Raw genomic sequence first — 17,581 nt, 5'->3', positions numbered from 1 at the left:
AATGCTCCACGGCACCGATAGCCTAATTTTTTTTAACAAAAAAAAACATGTTATTGGCAATGGCAATGGCATTTTTATTTAATTAGCATGTTTCTCAACCGTGCAAAAAGCCATGGCACCGCAGTGGGAGTTGTAGTCACAAAATGCACTTTAATTTCCTTGGTGGTCGGCTGGGAGCTTGACAAGAACATCATTTCCCAGATACCAACGCTCGTTTGAGGAGAAGTGGCAGCGAGCCAGGCGGCGCAGGCAGCAGCAACAGCCAGTGCAGCGTTCAGATTGAGCACGGAGCAGCCAGGCAGGAGCGGAGAGGTGAGGGAGCTGTCAGTGAACCGGACCCCGGCTGTGTCCCCCCCGCCCCGCCGCCCGGTCAACAGCAGAGCAGAGCCGCAGTCATCATCATGTCCTCCGCGGATCCAGTGTGAGCCACTCCGAGCGTTACCACAGCCACGGTAAAGTTGAGCGCACAACTTCTGCAGACAGTGAATCTGTCCTCTTCTCTTCAGCAGCTCATCTTTTGGTCGCGTAGGCACAGCTTTTTAGTTAGGCCTCCTTAAATGGTCAACGCAACAAATTGCTCAGAGAGCTCATTGTTAAAACACCGCCGACGAAAAACAAAATATACTGTCTGGCTGCGATCATTTCGGACTGTCTGACTGTGAGTGAGACCATGAGATTGCGGACGTTTCAAGTCCCTGTTGGGCTACTACAGTGGATAAGTATGCCTGCTGTAGTAGGAACATGCTACTTTTGCAGTGTGTGTAAACATTTGTATAATTAGACCTACCGTAAGCAGTCAAGATAATGACACCGCTGTTTTAGACGGTTTTCAGCACAACTTTAAGCAACAGTTTTATACAGTATGCCTACACACAGTCGACCCACCAAGAGGCATTTCAACAGGAACATTTACCTGCAGCACCCATAGTCTACTCAGCCAGCTGATGACCTATTGCAGGTGCATAACCCTCCAGTTTCTCTTTGCCTAGGCCTAGGCCCACTCCTAATCATTAACTGTCCAGGCCTCATGCAGCCACCTACACAGCCCCGCACGCTACTGTAACATCAAGTAGAACATTTTCCTGCGCCTCCTATATGCAAATCCTAACAGTGCGGCAGTAGTGTGGCTGGCGACCTACTGGGGGGAACCTTTAGTTTCCACTTCACTGCCACCACCTGTGGGTCGGGTTCCTGTCAGGAGGATTCACTGACCAGCTGATTTGCGAGGCCTGTGTGGTGTTTTACCATAATATCATATCAGCAAATCCAAACAGAAATTCACACTTATAACTGAACAAATACATTTGTTCACTCAGAACACAATGTAATGTTTCATTGTTGACTGCATTTCATGGACTGTTGTTTGTTTGTCTCCTCTCCTCTGCCGTAGGCATTTTCCCTCGTGTGTGACAGACATGTCGGATAAGATGTCCAGCTTCCTTCACATTGGGGACATCTGCTCCCTGTATGCAGAAGGCTCCACCAATGGCTTCATCAGCACCCTGGGGTATGTCCTTCTCACTCACCGTGTGTGTGTAGGTGTGTGTGTGTGTGTGTGTGTGTGTGAGAGAGAGAGAGAGAGTGTGTGTCGTGTGTGTGTGTGTGTGTGTGTGTGGGCCCACTTTGCACTCTTCCTGTCCCACTGCAAGCTGAGCAGTTGTTTGTATTTGGAAGGAAGGAAGGCTGCAGAGATAACTCACACTCATATTGGTGACTGTTAACCTATTGAGAGTTTGATTAAGCGAGACACGATTTTGGCAGTACTGTCACAGTGCTGTCACAGTGCTGTCACTCACAGCCACAAAAGGCTCTGCGTCTTCACTCTGTCTGTGTGTTTCTGTGCGATGGTCGTCAGTTCCCATCGTCACTGGCATTTGAGTTAAGGAGAGATTATTGGATACATTGTCCCATCTTATCCCAAAGAACAAAGCTGGGAATACAGTGGGAGGCCTTTGAAGTGGCACTTTGGCCACCTCTGATAGTGCTGGAAGAATAGGAAGTATGGGGCCGCAACTGCACATAAAAAGATAAAGTGTGTGTGTGTGTGTGTGTGTGTGTGTGTGTGCATGTGCGTGTGTGTGCGCGCGCGTGTGCGTGCAGAAGAAGATGCACCGCGCCCCTACTTGGCAATAAGATACCTTGTTGTTCCTCTGTCACTTGCATCTCATATTTGAAACACAATACAGCTGATGTTGATTTTCTGCATGTAAGATGTGTCCTACTGATCACATGCTTCTCCTATCAGTTACTGTGGCGGTGGCCTAGTGGTTAAGCAGATTCCCCGTTAAGCAGAGAACCAGGGTTCTTCAAGCCCCCATGCTGACCAGCTTGTGCCCGCTGACGTGTCCGAGAGGAAGATGTTGCATCCTCAGCAGCTCAGTGACAGTCATTGTGATCAAATATCACATTTTGGGCTGGGCGATAATAGACGTGATTTGACGTAATTTTTGTAGGCTTACCCAGGCCAGGAGTCCCTGCACTTCCTGGTTCCTATGTGTAAAAAGTCATTTTGTCAGTCAGTCATTTTGTATGGGAATTTCGATTAAATGCATGAAATAAGGTCTGTTGGTTAACAAGAGTTTTCTGAAAATCGTGTTAAAAACAAACAAATGTAGTATGTACGCTTCGAAAATCATGAAAGTTGTCGTGAAGATCTTGCTGAAGAAAAAATTAATTTCACAAATTTCATAAACTTCTGTTAACCATAGAACTTATTTCAAGCATTTAACCAAAATCCCCATACAAAAATCCCATTGACTTTTACATAATAATAGCCATTACAAAGGACTTTACATAAGCAGGTATGACTGCCTGCCTGGTGGACCTGGTCTCAAACAGCATCAGAGAAGTACAGTACAATACAACACAAATGCACAAACACAGCACTGTAAAACTGGACTGGTTTAATCATAGCAGCACTGACAACAACACACTGCACAATATCCCAAATGCCCCATGTTTTCATCAATGAAACCAGAAAGTCAGTCACCATCATTGAAATAGCTAATTTCACCTGTACATGGACACCTGCTTCACATCTCATGAACTATCAGCCCTTGGTAGAACGTATTACAACTTTAGGATATAGCTCATTGTGCGTGCGCGCGCGTGTGTGTGTGTGTGTGTGTGTGTGTGTGTGTGTCAGTTCAATAAGATGAACATTAATTTGATTATTTAACGTGATTTTGCATATATTCATATCGAGATATATTCGGGATGTCACGATACTAGAATTTCTACTTCGATACTGATACCCAGGAAAATATCGATACTCGATACCATTTTCGATACCACGCAGCGGGATGACGACAACAACACATCAAGAGGCATAAAAAATAAACAAAGACAGATGGACGGATAGATGCACGCTCCGTAATCTAGACCTGATAAATTAAAAACCTTGACCTTACACAGCAGATTACACCTGCTCTAGTCATCAGCCTATCATAACACAGCAGATACTTTGAACTGGTTGAAGCAAAAGATACCCACCAATGACAGGGAGGGAGAAATCAGTGGTATGTTTGATTTTTCATTAAGAGAACGCACTGCTGATATTGATACAGTTGCAAATGAGTATTGTATCCGTTTCTTTTAGTATTGATACTACGGAACCTGTTGCAAATGAGTATTGTATCCGTTTCACATTTTTAGTATATCGATCGATACTATCAATACTTTTGACAACCCTAGGATATATATTGATATTCATGAGAAAAATCATTCTGATTATCGTAGTATCATAATTTCAACCATATCACCCAGCCCTAATCACATTATATCTGCCCCCCTCCTCCTATCATGTCAGTTTAGCAGCCTAGCATGGATCTTGGCTTGATGTGCAGTGTGCTCGGCTTGATGTGCAGTGTGCTCGGCTTGATGTGCAGTGTGCTGCACTTGTTGCATTTAAACCCTTCTCGAGTCCCATGCTGGATTTTAAACCGAGTGATGATCCGATGAGAGAGAGCTTGCAAGGCAATGTTTTGCTGGTAGACCCTACAAGAAGACATTTATAGGCAGGCACTGTATATGGTGACCAGCAGCGGTAACGCTAGCAGAGCTATCTGCTCAGTGTCCAGGACCCCCACCCCTGCTCATGAAAAATGGGATGAGCTACAGCAAAGACTGAGTCACAGCAGAGACATCGCGGCCTTTCTCGAGTTCCACACACACACGCACGCACACACACACACACACACACACACACACACACACACACACACACACACACACACACACACACACACACACACACACACACACACACACACACACACAAGGAAACACACATTCTGTATTTATACACGTATACAAAACCGTCATGAAAGTCTTGGCCTGGAGCCATCTTCACGGTTAACCACCAACTCAGCAGCATTCTCCAGATCGCAGCTTGATGACTGGATAACTGGAGAGAGGGGTTATATGGGTTATATGTTCATGTAGGTAGGTAGGCTATATCACTGTACAGACTGGAGGAGTGAACAGATGAAGGTTATATGTTCATGTATCACTGTACAGACTGGAGGAGTGAACAGATGAAAGGTTATATGTTCATGTAGGTAGGCTATATCACTGTACAGACTGGAGGAGTGAACAGATGAAAGGTTATATGGGTTATGTTCATGTAGGTAGGCTATATCACTGTACAGACTGGAGGAGTGAACAGATGAAAGGTTATATGGGTTATGTTGATGTAGGTAGGTAGGCTATATCACTGTACAGACTGGAGGAGTGAACAGATGAAAGGTTATATGGGTTATGTTGATGTAGGTAGGCTATATCACTGTACAGACTGGAGGAGTGAACAGATGAAAGGTTATATGGGTTATGTTCATGTAGGTAGGCTATATCACTGTACAGACTGGAGGAGTGAACAGATGAAAGGTTATATGGGTTATGTTGATGTAGGTAGGCTATATCACTGTACAGACTGGAGGAGTGAACAGATGAAAGGTTATATGTTCATGTAGGTAGGCTATATCACTGCACAGACTGGAGGAGTGAACAGATGAAAGGTTATATGGGTTATATGTTCATGTAGGTAGGTAGGCTATATCACTGTACAGACTGGAGGAGTGAACAGATGAAAGGTTATATGTTCATGTAGGTAGGCTATATCACTGTACAGACTGGAGGAGTGAACAGATGAAAGGTTATATGTTCATGTAGGTAGGCTATATCACTGTACAGACTGGAGGAGTGAACAGATGAAAGGTTATATGGGTTATACTGTATGTTCATGTAGGTAGGCTATATCACTGTACAGACTGGAGGAGTGAACAGATGAAAGGTTATATGGGTTATGTTCATGTAGGTAGGCTATATCACTGTACAGACTGGAGGAGTGAACAGATGAAAGGTTATATGGGTTATATGTTCATGTAGGTAGGTAGGCTATATCACTGTACAGACTGGAGGAGTGAACAGATGAAAGGTTATATGTTCATGTAGGTAGGCTATATCACTGTACAGCCTGGAGGAGTGAACAGATGAAAGGTTATATGGGTTATGTTGATGTAGGTAGGCTATATCACTGTACAGACTGGAGGAGTGAACAGATGAAAGGTTATATGTTCATGTAGGTAGGCTATATCACTGTACAGACTGGAGGAGTGAACAGATGAAAGGTTATATGGGTTATGTTCATGTAGGTAGGCTATATCACTGTACAGACTGGAGGAGTGAACAGATGAAAGGTTATATGTTCATGTAGGTAGGCTATATCACTGTACAGACTGGAGGAGTGAACAGATGAAAGGTTATATGGGTTATACTGTATGTTCATGTAGGTAGGCTATATCACTGTACAGACTGGAGGAGTGAACAGATGAAAGGTTATATGGGTTATGTTCATGTAGGTAGGCTATATCACTGTACAGACTGGAGGAGTGAACAGATGAAAGGTTATATGGGTTATGTTGATGTAGGTAGGCTATATCACTGTACAGCCTGGAGGAGTGAACAGATGAAGGTTATATGTTCATGTAGGTAGGCTATATCACTGTACAGACTGGAGGAGTGAACAGATGAAAGGTTATATGTTCATGTAGGTAGGCTATATCACTGTACAGACTGGAGGAGTGAACAGATGAAAGGTTATATGTTCATGTAGGTAGGCTATATCACTGTACAGACTGGAGGAGTGAACAGATGAAGGTTATATGTTCATGTAGGTAGGCTATATCACTGTACAGACTGGAGGAGTGAACAGATGAAAGGTTATATGGGTTATGTTGATGTAGGTAGGCTATATCACTGTACAGACTGGAGGAGTGAACAGATGAAGGTTATATGTTGATGTAGGTAGGCTATATCACTGTACAGCCTGGAGGAGTGAACAGATGAAAGGTTATATGGGTTATGTTCATGTAGGTAGGCTATATCACTGTACAGACTGGAGGAGTGAACAGATGAAAGGTTATATGTTCATGTAGGTAGGCTATATCACTGTACAGACTGGAGGAGTGAACAGATGAAAGGTTATATGTTCATGTAGGTAGGCTATATCACTGTACAGCCTGGAGGAGTGAACAGATGAAAGGTTATATGTTCATGTAGGTAGGCTATATCACTGTACAGACTGGAGGAGTGAACAGATGAAAGGTTATATGGGTTATATGTTCATGTAGGTAGGCTATATCACTGTACAGACTGGAGGAGTGAACAGATGAAAGGTTATATGTTCATGTAGATAGGCTATATCACTGTACAGACTGGAGGAGTGAACAGATGAAAGGTTATATGGGTTATGTTCATGTAGGTAGGCTATATCACTGTACAGACTGGAGGAGTGAACAGATGAAAGGTTATATGGGTTATATGTTGATGTAGGTAGGCTATATCACTGTGCAGCCTGGAGGAGTGAACAGATGAAAGGTTATATGTTCATGTAGGTAGGCTATATCACTGTACAGACTGGAGGAGTGAACAGATGAAAGGTTATATGTTCATGTAGGTAGGCTATATCACTGTACAGACTGGAGGAGTGAACAGATGAAAGGTTATATGTTCATGTAGGTAGGCTATATCACTGTACAGCCTGGAGGAGTGAACAGATGAAAGGTTATATGGGTTATGTTCATGTAGGTAGGCTATATCACTGTACAGACTGGAGGAGTGAACAGATGAAAGGTTATATGGGTTATGTTGATGTAGGTAGGCTATATCACTGTACAGACTGGAGGAGTGAACAGATGAAAGGTTATATGGGTTATGTTCATGTAGGTAGGCTATATCACTGTACAGCCTGGAGGAGTGAACAGATGAAGGTTATATGTTCATGTAGGTAGGCTATATCACTGTACAGACTGGAGGAGTGAACAGATGAAAGGTTATATGTTCATGTAGGTAGGCTATATCACTGTACAGACTGGAGGAGTGAACAGATGAAAGGTTATATGTTCATGTAGGTAGGCTATATCACTGTACAGCCTGGAGGAGTGAACAGATGAAAGGTTATATGTTCATGTAGGTAGGCTATATCACTGTACAGACTGGAGGAGTGAACAGATGAAAGGTTATATGGGTTATACTGTATGTTCATGTAGGTAGGCTATATCACTGTACAGACTGGAGGAGTGAACAGATGAAAGGTTATATGGGTTATGTTGATGTAGGTAGGCTATATCACTGTACAGACTGGAGGAGTGAACAGATGAAAGGTTATATGGGTTATACTGTATGTTCATGTAGGTAGGCTATATCACTGTACAGACTGGAGGAGTGAACAGATGAAAGGTTATATGTTCATGTAGGTAGGCTATATCACTGTACAGACTGGAGGAGTGAACAGATGAAAGGTTATATGTTCATGTAGGTAGGCTATATCACTGTACAGACTGGAGGAGTGAACAGATGAAAGGTTATATGTTCATGTAGGTAGGCTATATCACTGTACAGACTGGAGGAGTGAACAGATGAAAGGTTATATGTTCATGTAGGTAGGCTATATCACTGTACAGCCTGGAGGAGTGAACAGATGAAAGGTTATATGGGTTATGTTCATGTAGGTAGGCTATATCACTGTACAGACTGGAGGAGTGAACAGATGAAAGGTTATATGGGTTATGTTCATGTAGGTAGGCTATATCACTGTACAGACTGGAGGAGTGAACAGATGAAAGGTTATATGGGTTATATGTTCATGTAGGTAGGCTATATCACTGTACAGACTGGAGGAGTGAACAGATGAAAGGTTATATGGGTTATATGTTCATGTAGGTAGGTAGGCTATATCACTGTACAGCCTGGAGGAGTGAACAGATGAAAGGTTATATGGGTTATATGTTCATGTAGGTAGGCTATATCACTGTACAGACTGGAGGAGTGAACAGATGAAAGGTTATATGGGTTATGTTCATGTAGGTAGGCTATATCACTGTACAGACTGGAGGAGTGAACAGATGAAAGGTTATATGGGTTATATGTTCATGTAGGTAGGCTATATCACTGTACAGACTGGAGGAGTGAACAGATGAAAGGTTATATGGGTTATATGTTCATGTAGGTAGGCTATATCACTGTACAGACTGGAGGAGTGAACAGATGAAAGGTTATATGGGTTATGTTCATGTAGGTAGGCTATATCACTGTACAGCCTGGAGGAGTGAACAGATGAAAGGTTATATGGGTTATGTTCATGTAGGTAGGCTATATCACTGTACAGACTGGAGGAGTGAACAGATGAAAGGTTATATGTTCATGTAGGTAGGCTATATCACTGTACAGACTGGAGGAGTGAACAGATGAAAGGTTATATGGGTTATGTTCATGTAGGTAGGCTATATCACTGTACAGCCTGGAGGAGTGAACAGATGAAAGGTTATATGTTCATGTAGGTAGGCTATATCACTGTACAGCCTGGAGGAGTGAACAGATGAAAGGTTATATGTTCATGTAGGTAGGCTATATCACTGTACAGACTGGAGGAGTGAACAGATGAAAGGTTATATGTTCATGTAGGTAGGCTATATCACTGTACAGACTGGAGGAGTGAACAGATGAAAGGTTATATGGGTTATATGTTGATGTAGGTAGGTAGGCTATATCACTGTACAGACTGGAGGAGTGAACAGATGAAAGGTTATATGTTCATGTAGGTAGGTAGGCTATATCACTGTACAGACTGGAGGAGTGAACAGATGAAAGGTTATATGTTCATGTAGGTAGGCTATATCACTGTACAGACTGGAGGAGTGAACAGATGAAAGGTTATATGTTCATGTAGGTAGGCTATATCACTGTACACAGACTGGAGGAGTGAACAGATGAAAGGTTATATGTTCATGTAGGTAGGCTATATCACTGTACAGCCTGGAGGAGTGAACAGATGAAAGGTTATATGTTCATGTAGGTAGGCTATATCACTGTACAGACTGGAGGAGTGAACAGATGAAAGGTTATATGTTCATGTAGGTAGGCTATATCACTGTACAGACTGGAGGAGTGAACAGATGAAAGGTTATATGGGTTATGTTCATGTAGGTAGGCTATATCACTGTACAGACTGGAGGAGTGAACAGATGAAAGGTTATATGGGTTATATGTTCATGTAGGTAGGCTATATCACTGTACAGACTGGAGGAGTGAACAGATGAAAGGTTATATGGGTTATATGTTCATGTAGGTAGGCTATATCACTGTACAGACTGGAGGAGTGAACAGATGAAAGGTTATATGGGTTATGTTCATGTAGGTAGGCTATATCACTGTACAGCCTGGAGGAGTGAACAGATGAAAGGTTATATGGGTTATGTTCATGTAGGTAGGCTATATCACTGTACAGACTGGAGGAGTGAACAGATGAAAGGTTATATGTTCATGTAGGTAGGCTATATCACTGTACAGACTGGAGGAGTGAACAGATGAAAGGTTATATGGGTTATGTTCATGTAGGTAGGCTATATCACTGTACAGCCTGGAGGAGTGAACAGATGAAAGGTTATATGTTCATGTAGGTAGGCTATATCACTGTACAGCCTGGAGGAGTGAACAGATGAAAGGTTATATGTTCATGTAGGTAGGCTATATCACTGTACAGACTGGAGGAGTGAACAGATGAAAGGTTATATGTTCATGTAGGTAGGCTATATCACTGTACAGACTGGAGGAGTGAACAGATGAAAGGTTATATGGGTTATATGTTGATGTAGGTAGGTAGGCTATATCACTGTACAGACTGGAGGAGTGAACAGATGAAAGGTTATATGTTCATGTAGGTAGGTAGGCTATATCACTGTACAGACTGGAGGAGTGAACAGATGAAAGGTTATATGTTCATGTAGGTAGGCTATATCACTGTACAGACTGGAGGAGTGAACAGATGAAAGGTTATATGTTCATGTAGGTAGGCTATATCACTGTACACAGACTGGAGGAGTGAACAGATGAAAGGTTATATGTTCATGTAGGTAGGCTATATCACTGTACAGCCTGGAGGAGTGAACAGATGAAAGGTTATATGTTCATGTAGGTAGGCTATATCACTGTACAGACTGGAGGAGTGAACAGATGAAAGGTTATATGTTCATGTAGGTAGGCTATATCACTGTACAGACTGGAGGAGTGAACAGATGAAAGGTTATATGGGTTATATGTTCATGTAGGTAGGCTATATCACTGTACAGACTGGAGGAGTGAACAGATGAAAGGTTATATGTTCATGTAGGTAGGCTATATCACTGTACAGACTGGAGGAGTGAACAGATGAAAGGTTATATGGGTTATATGTTCATGTAGGTAGGCTATATCACTGTACAGCCTGGAGGAGTGAACAGATGAAGGTTATATGTTCATGTAGGTAGGCTATATCACTGTACAGACTGGAGGAGTGAACAGATGAAAGGTTATATGGGTTATATGTTCATGTAGGTAGGCTATATCACTGTACAGACTGGAGGAGTGAACAGATGAAAGGTTATATGGGTTATATGTTCATGTAGGTAGGCTATATCACTGTACAGACTGGAGGAGTGAACAGATGAAAGGTTATATGTTCATGTAGGTAGGCTATATCACTGTACAGACTGGAGGAGTGAACAGATGAAAGGTTATATGTTCATGTAGGTAGGCTATATCACTGTACAGCCTGGAGGAGTGAACAGATGAAAGGTTATATGTTCATGTAGGTAGGCTATATCACTGTACAGACTGGAGGAGTGAACAGATGAAAGGTTATATGTTCATGTAGGTAGGCTATATCACTGTACAGACTGGAGGAGTGAACAGATGAAAGGTTATATGTTCATGTAGGTAGGCTATATCACTGTACAGCCTGGAGGAGTGAACAGATGAAGGTTATATGGGTTATATGTTCATGTAGGTAGGCTATATCACTGTACAGACTGGAGGAGTGAACAGATGAAAGGTTATATGTTCATGTAGGTAGGCTATATCACTGTACAGACTGGAGGAGTGAACAGATGAAAGGTTATATGTTCATGTAGGTAGGCTATATCACTGTACAGCCTGGAGGAGTGAACAGATGAAGGTTATATGGGTTATGTTCATGTAGGTAGGCTATATCACTGTACAGACTGGAGGAGTGAACAGATGAAAGGTTATATGTTCATGTAGGTAGGCTATATCACTGTACAGCCTGGAGGAGTGAACAGATGAAAGGTTATATGTTCATGTAGGTAGGCTATATCACTGTACAGACTGGAGGAGTGAACAGATGAAAGGTTATATGTTCATGTAGGTAGGCTATATCACTGTACAGACTGGAGGAGTGAACAGATGAAAGGTTATATGTTCATGTAGGTAGGCTATATCACTGTACAGACTGGAGGAGTGAACAGATGAAAGGTTATATGTTCATGTAGGTAGGCTATATCACTGTACAGACTGGAGGATTGAACAGTCGTGTTTGGACAACTGTAGACCTTCCCCGGGAAAAGGGTTGAAATGGATGTGGGACTTGGCCTGTCTCCAGACAAGTGTTATTCTAAGCCAGTAAAAGCTAAATTTGTCAGCAGCAGGAATTCTAGCCTAGCCTAGCCTACCCACAGGTCATCCAATCCTGAATGATTTCATTATTGTCTGGAGCCGGAGAGCCGACACAGTGAAACTATGTGATGGAACAAAGAGAGAATCAGAAGAGGCTGGCACACTGTGCTGCCATTTTCAGTGTTAGGAAACCCCACTGCATTTGTGTCTGTGCACTGCAGCAGTGCTTTATTGTGACTATATTTGGTGGAAGATCATCTGTCATATAGACCATCTCTGCAGTGCACCATGTTTACCACACGCACAGACCAGAAAATACATGCAGCACAACTAGGGCTGTGAATCTTTGGGTATCTCACGATTCGATTCGAGTTTGAATCCTGGTGCCACAATTAAAATCAAAACTGATTCCTGATTCAAAATTGATTATAGATTCAACATCAATTATAGGATCTAGTCCAGTCCGTTGTGTGCTAAGAAAGGCGGTGTAGCAAATTATGGCATGAAAGCAGAATAAAGTGTATAAGATTATGTCGTTTTTGTATTTGAAAATATTGTATCAACTGATTGCAATAATGTAAACACAGTACACACAAAGACAAACCCAAGACAAAAGGTAAGATTTATTCATGCTAAACGTGCACAACTAAAAAAAACCTAGGGTTCTTAGTGACTTGAAGAAAAATAAGTTAAGTAATACAAAAAGCTATTATATTTAAAGGAAAAAAAAGAAAACATTTGGAACTTGAGAATCAATTTAAACTCACGATTCTTACACAAATAATTTTTTTCAGATACCCCTCCGGCACACGCTAATAAAAATGCTAGTTTCAAATGCCAGAGTGAAAAACGGCTCATCTCCATCAGTGTTCCTGCAGTATGTGATACTTTACTATTAAAACCTGACATAATGATTGACTGTAAATCAAAGTGTGTGTATCTGGCCACAGCCTCCTGCCTCGCTTCTTCGCTTGGAGATGGATTTTCAATACGGCCGTGCACGCCAAACGAGAAAAAGTCATGAATATATTGATCGCAACTGATGATACACCTAACACAATCCTGCGTGTGTGTGTGTGTGTGTGTGTGTGTGTGTGTGTGTGTGTGTCTGCAAGCGATTAACCATGTTATTCTGTGTCCTCATCCACAGCTTGGTGGATGACCGCTGCGTGGTCCAGCCGGACACGGGGGACCTCAACAACCCTCCTAAGAAGTTCAGAGGTAAGAGGCACACATCAGGCCTGACACCACCAGGCTAACTGCTCTCTGTTTATACTGTGAGAGGACCCTGCTCAGTGTGTTATGACCTCACCAGGATAACTGCTCTCTGTTTATACTGTGAGAGACACTGCTCAGTGTGTTATGATGTCATCAGGCTAACTGCTCTCTGTTTATACTGTGAGAGACACTGCTCAGTGTGTTATGACGTCACCAGGCTAACTGCTCTCTGTTTATACTGTGAGAGACACTGCTCAGTGTGTTATGACCTCACCAGAGCCCTGTACTACGAAACTAGTTTAACAGATCCGCGATAAGTCCCTTTGATCTGGTTTGACTGAACAGGATCAAAGCTATCTAGTTAACTGATACTACGACGCTGGTTTTTTACTAGGTAAGTGGACCTGGGATCTGCCTGTGCACGCGCACGTTTTTCGCTCGTGCACAGGCGCGCGTCCACGCGAAAGAGGTGCACTAGCCAATCACATTATGAACAGCTGAGTTGATCCACGCCCACACCAATTTCCACACCCATTTCCTCGTTCCATGAAAGCGCAGTGCATGATCAGAGTTTTAGCGGATATTTAATGTATCCGCGATTTAATGTCAGAATGAAAATCCGCGTTGGATAGTCTGCTGAAGGGCTGTCTAAAGCAGCAGCTTGTATTCACATCAGTCATTTGATTTACTTCGATCAGCGATTTCTGTCTGATACAGCTGCATACATTGATACAGCAGCAACAAATGTAATCTCAGTCTATACATTTCCACAATCTGTAAGCCTATTTAGACCATAGATTTAGAAACGCATGCTCAATGAATAATGATCTCTATCACTCATGTGTGTGGTTGCACTGATCGAATAATTCATATATAAAATAGCCTAGTATAAAGCCTAATAGCCTACTATAAAAGAGAAAACTGCTGAACTGAATTGAGACGATGCGGATTTTCTGGCATGTAGGAGAATATCACCCTCACTCCATTTGAGGGTCCATTCATGATATGCGCGGCGGTGATTAATAGTGATCATATTTCTCCACGCATCGTTGAGCTGTTAAGACATAAAGTGGTAAGTAGGCTTAATTTAATTATGTAGCCTACAGAGCCACAAATGTTTTTCTTGTTATATTCTCAGTTGACTGCAATCTATTTTTCATATGGCGATCTTATATGAACGGTGAGTGACTCCAGAGAGCCGATTATATGGGTCTGTCATGGATTTTGATCTTATCTTCTGAAGCTAACCTGGTCGCGACCAGGTTAGCTTTGCAGCGTCAGTTGCCATGGTGATTGAAAGTTAACTTGCTTTGTAGTACGGCTAAACCAGGTTTAAACTCAAACTTACTCGGATAAGGCATTAAACTAGCTTCGTAGTACAGGCTACAGGCTAACTGCTCTCTGTTTATACTGTGAGAGACACTGCTCAGTGTGTTATGACATCACCAGGCTAACTGCTCTCTGTTTATACTGTGAGAGACGCTGCTCAGTGTGTTATGACGTCACCAGGCTAACTGCTCTCTGTTTATACTGTGAGAGACACTGCTCAGTGTGTTATGACGTCACCAGGCTAACTGCTCTCTGTTTATACTGTGAGAGACACTGCTCAGTGTGTTATGACCTCACCAGGCTAACTGCGTGAGAGACACTCCTCAGTGTTATGATGTCATCAGGCTAACTGCTCTCTGTTTATACTGTGAGAGACACTGCTCAGTGTGTTATGACATCATCAGGCTAACTGCTCTCTGTTTATACTTAGACACTCCTCAGTGTTATGATGTCATCAGGCTAACTGCTTTCTGTTTATACTGTGAGAGACGCTGCTCAGTGTGTTATGACCTCACCAGGCTAACTGCGTGAGAGACACTCCTCAGTGTTATGTCATCAGGCTAACTGCTCTCTGTTTATACTGTGAGAGACGCTGCTCAGTGTGTTATGACATCATCAGGCTAACTGCTCTCTGTTTATACTTTGAGAGACACTGCTCTGTGTGTTATGACATCACCAGGCTAACTGCTCTCTGTTTATACTGTGAGAGACACTGCTCAGTGTGTTATGACGTCATCAGGCTAACTGCTCTCTGGTAATACTGTGAGAGACACTGCTCAGTGTGTTATGACATCATCAGGCTAACTGCTCTCTGTTTATACTTTGAGAGACACTGCTCTGTGTGTTATGACATCACCAGGCTAACTGCTCTCTGTTTATACTGTGAGAGACACTGCTCAGTGTGTTATGACGTCATCAGGCTAACTGCTCTCTGGTAATACTGTGAGAGACGCTGCTCAGTGTGTTATGACCTCACCAGGCTAACTGCTCTCTGTTTATACTGTGAGAGACACTGCTCAGTCAGTGTTATGACCTCATCAGGCTAACTGCTCTTTGTTTATACTGTGAGAGACACTGCTCAGTGTGTTATGACGTCACCAGGATAACTGCTCTCTGTTTATACCGTGAGAGACACTGCTCTCTGTTTATACTGTGAGAGACACTGCTCAGTGTGTTATGACATCACCAGGCTAACTGCTCTCTGTTTATACTGTGAGAGACACTGCTCAGTGTGTTATGACATCACCAGGCTAACTGCTCTCTGTTTATACTGTGAGAGACACTGCTCAGTGTGTTATGACGTCACCAGGATAACTGCTCTCTGTTTATACCGTGAGAGACACTGCTCCCTGTTTATACTGTGAGAGACACTGCTCAGTGTGTTATGACATCACCAGGCTAACTGCGTGAGAGACACTGCTCAGTGTGTTATGATGTCATCAGGCTAACTGCGTGAGAGACACTGCTCAGTGTTATGATGTCATCAGGCTAACTGCGTGAGAGACACTGCTCAGTGTTATGATGTCATCAGGCTAACTGCTCTCTGTTTATGCTGTGAGAGACACTGCTCAGTGTGTTATGACCTCACCAGGCTAACTGTGTGAGAGACACTGCTCAGTGTGTTATGATGTCATCAGGCTAACTGCTCTCTGTTTATACTGTGAGAGACACTGCTCAGTGTGTTATGATGTCATCAGGCTAACTGCTCTCTGTTTATGCTGTGAGAGACACTGCTCAGTGTGTTATGATGTCATCAGGCTAACTGCTCTCTGTTTATACTGTGAGAGACACTGCTCAGTGTGTTATGATGTCATCAGGCTAACTGCTCTCTGTTTATACTGTGAGAGACACTGCTCAGTGTGTTATGATGTCATCAGGCTAACTGCTCTCTGTTTATGCTGTGAGAGACACTGCTCAGTGTGTTATGATGCGTTTCTCTGGTGACAACCACAATATGCCTGCCCACTGCACTTCAAACAGGGCTGTCTTTGATAATGATAATAGCGTGTGTGTGTGTGTGTGTGTGTGTGTGTGTGTGTGTGTGTGCGTGCGTGTGTGTGTGTGTCTGTGCGTGCATATGCTTGTGTGTCCGTGCGCGTGTTGACACCGCCGTGTGTTGTCCAGCGTGTGCACATCCTTGTGCGTACATGTGTCTGTGGAGGTAGAGAACAGATGGAGACAATCAGAGGAGGAGACCAACACATTTGGCTGCAGGGCGCTTTGAAAAGAATGTGTTCCAACCAAAAAGCCTTGAGATGCCTCTCTCTGGGTGCACCGAACTATTTTTAGCTCCTACACAGGAAGTACAACTCATGACCCCTCAGTTCTTCTCAGGCCAGAGGTTTAAAGGAACACTCCGCCCATTTTCAACCAGCTTTGTATCATTAGAACATCAGTAGTATATCAGAAAACTGTAAACGGTTTTGAAGTCTGTCATTTAATTTGACAGTTATTGAGTGTTAAAGTGTGGACCAGTGACATCACTGGTCCACACTAACTCAAATTAATAACTCATTAACTCAAATCAACTCTCAATAACTGTCAAACTAGATGAATGACTTCAAAACCATTTACAGTTTGAGAGTTGATTTGAGTTAATGAGTTATTATTAATTTGAGTTAGTGTGGACCAGTGATGTCACTGGTCCACACTTTAACACTCAATAACTGTCAAATTAAATGACAGACTTCAAAACCGTTTACAGTTTTCTGATATACTACTGGTGTTCTAATGATACAAAGCTGGTTGAAAATGGGCGGAGTGTTCCTTTAAGTCTCTGGAGAGAGGACTAGAAAGAGTATGAATACGCATAAGGCAGTGTAGTGTGTATGTCCATCACATAATGTAGTGGGGGGGATACAGCCCTTGCAACACCTGCAGGTAAACATTTCATTGCAAATTGCAATGTTTTGGTCATTTTTCCCTCGATTGGTAAATCAGGGTAGATGGATTTAAATGAAGATATTCTTCTGACCAAAATATTGCACGATCAACACATTGTTTGCATCTGAAAAGAAGATGGCATACAGTGTATGCATTCAAGTCCAAAATGTTCTTCTGCACCTGTAATGAAGAGCACTCTTCATTA

General features: G+C 42.6%; 1 protein-coding gene across 1 annotated transcript in view; it reads left to right on the top strand.

Annotated features, from left to right (window-relative positions):
* The first annotated feature begins 322 nt into the window (after window positions 1-322).
* LOC310799315 (inositol 1,4,5-trisphosphate-gated calcium channel ITPR1-like) overlaps window positions 323-17,581 on the top strand; it is a 150,111-nt gene continuing 132,852 nt past the window's right edge. Inside the window, exons 1-3 of the mRNA XM_083661913.1 lie at window positions 323-452; window positions 1,391-1,507; window positions 13,097-13,167. Of these exons, the coding sequence (XP_083518039.1) occupies window positions 1,416-1,507; window positions 13,097-13,167 (163 nt within the window). The 5' untranslated portion in view covers window positions 323-452; window positions 1,391-1,415. The remainder of the gene's footprint in view (window positions 453-1,390; window positions 1,508-13,096; window positions 13,168-17,581) is intronic.

Source organism: Poromitra crassiceps (assembly GCF_964638095.1).
Source record: "Poromitra crassiceps genome assembly, chromosome: 27".
Lineage (NCBI taxonomy): Eukaryota > Metazoa > Chordata > Actinopteri > Beryciformes > Melamphaidae > Poromitra > Poromitra crassiceps.
Note: the sequence above shows the minus strand (reverse complement) of the source record. Positions and strands in the feature narration are given on the sequence as shown.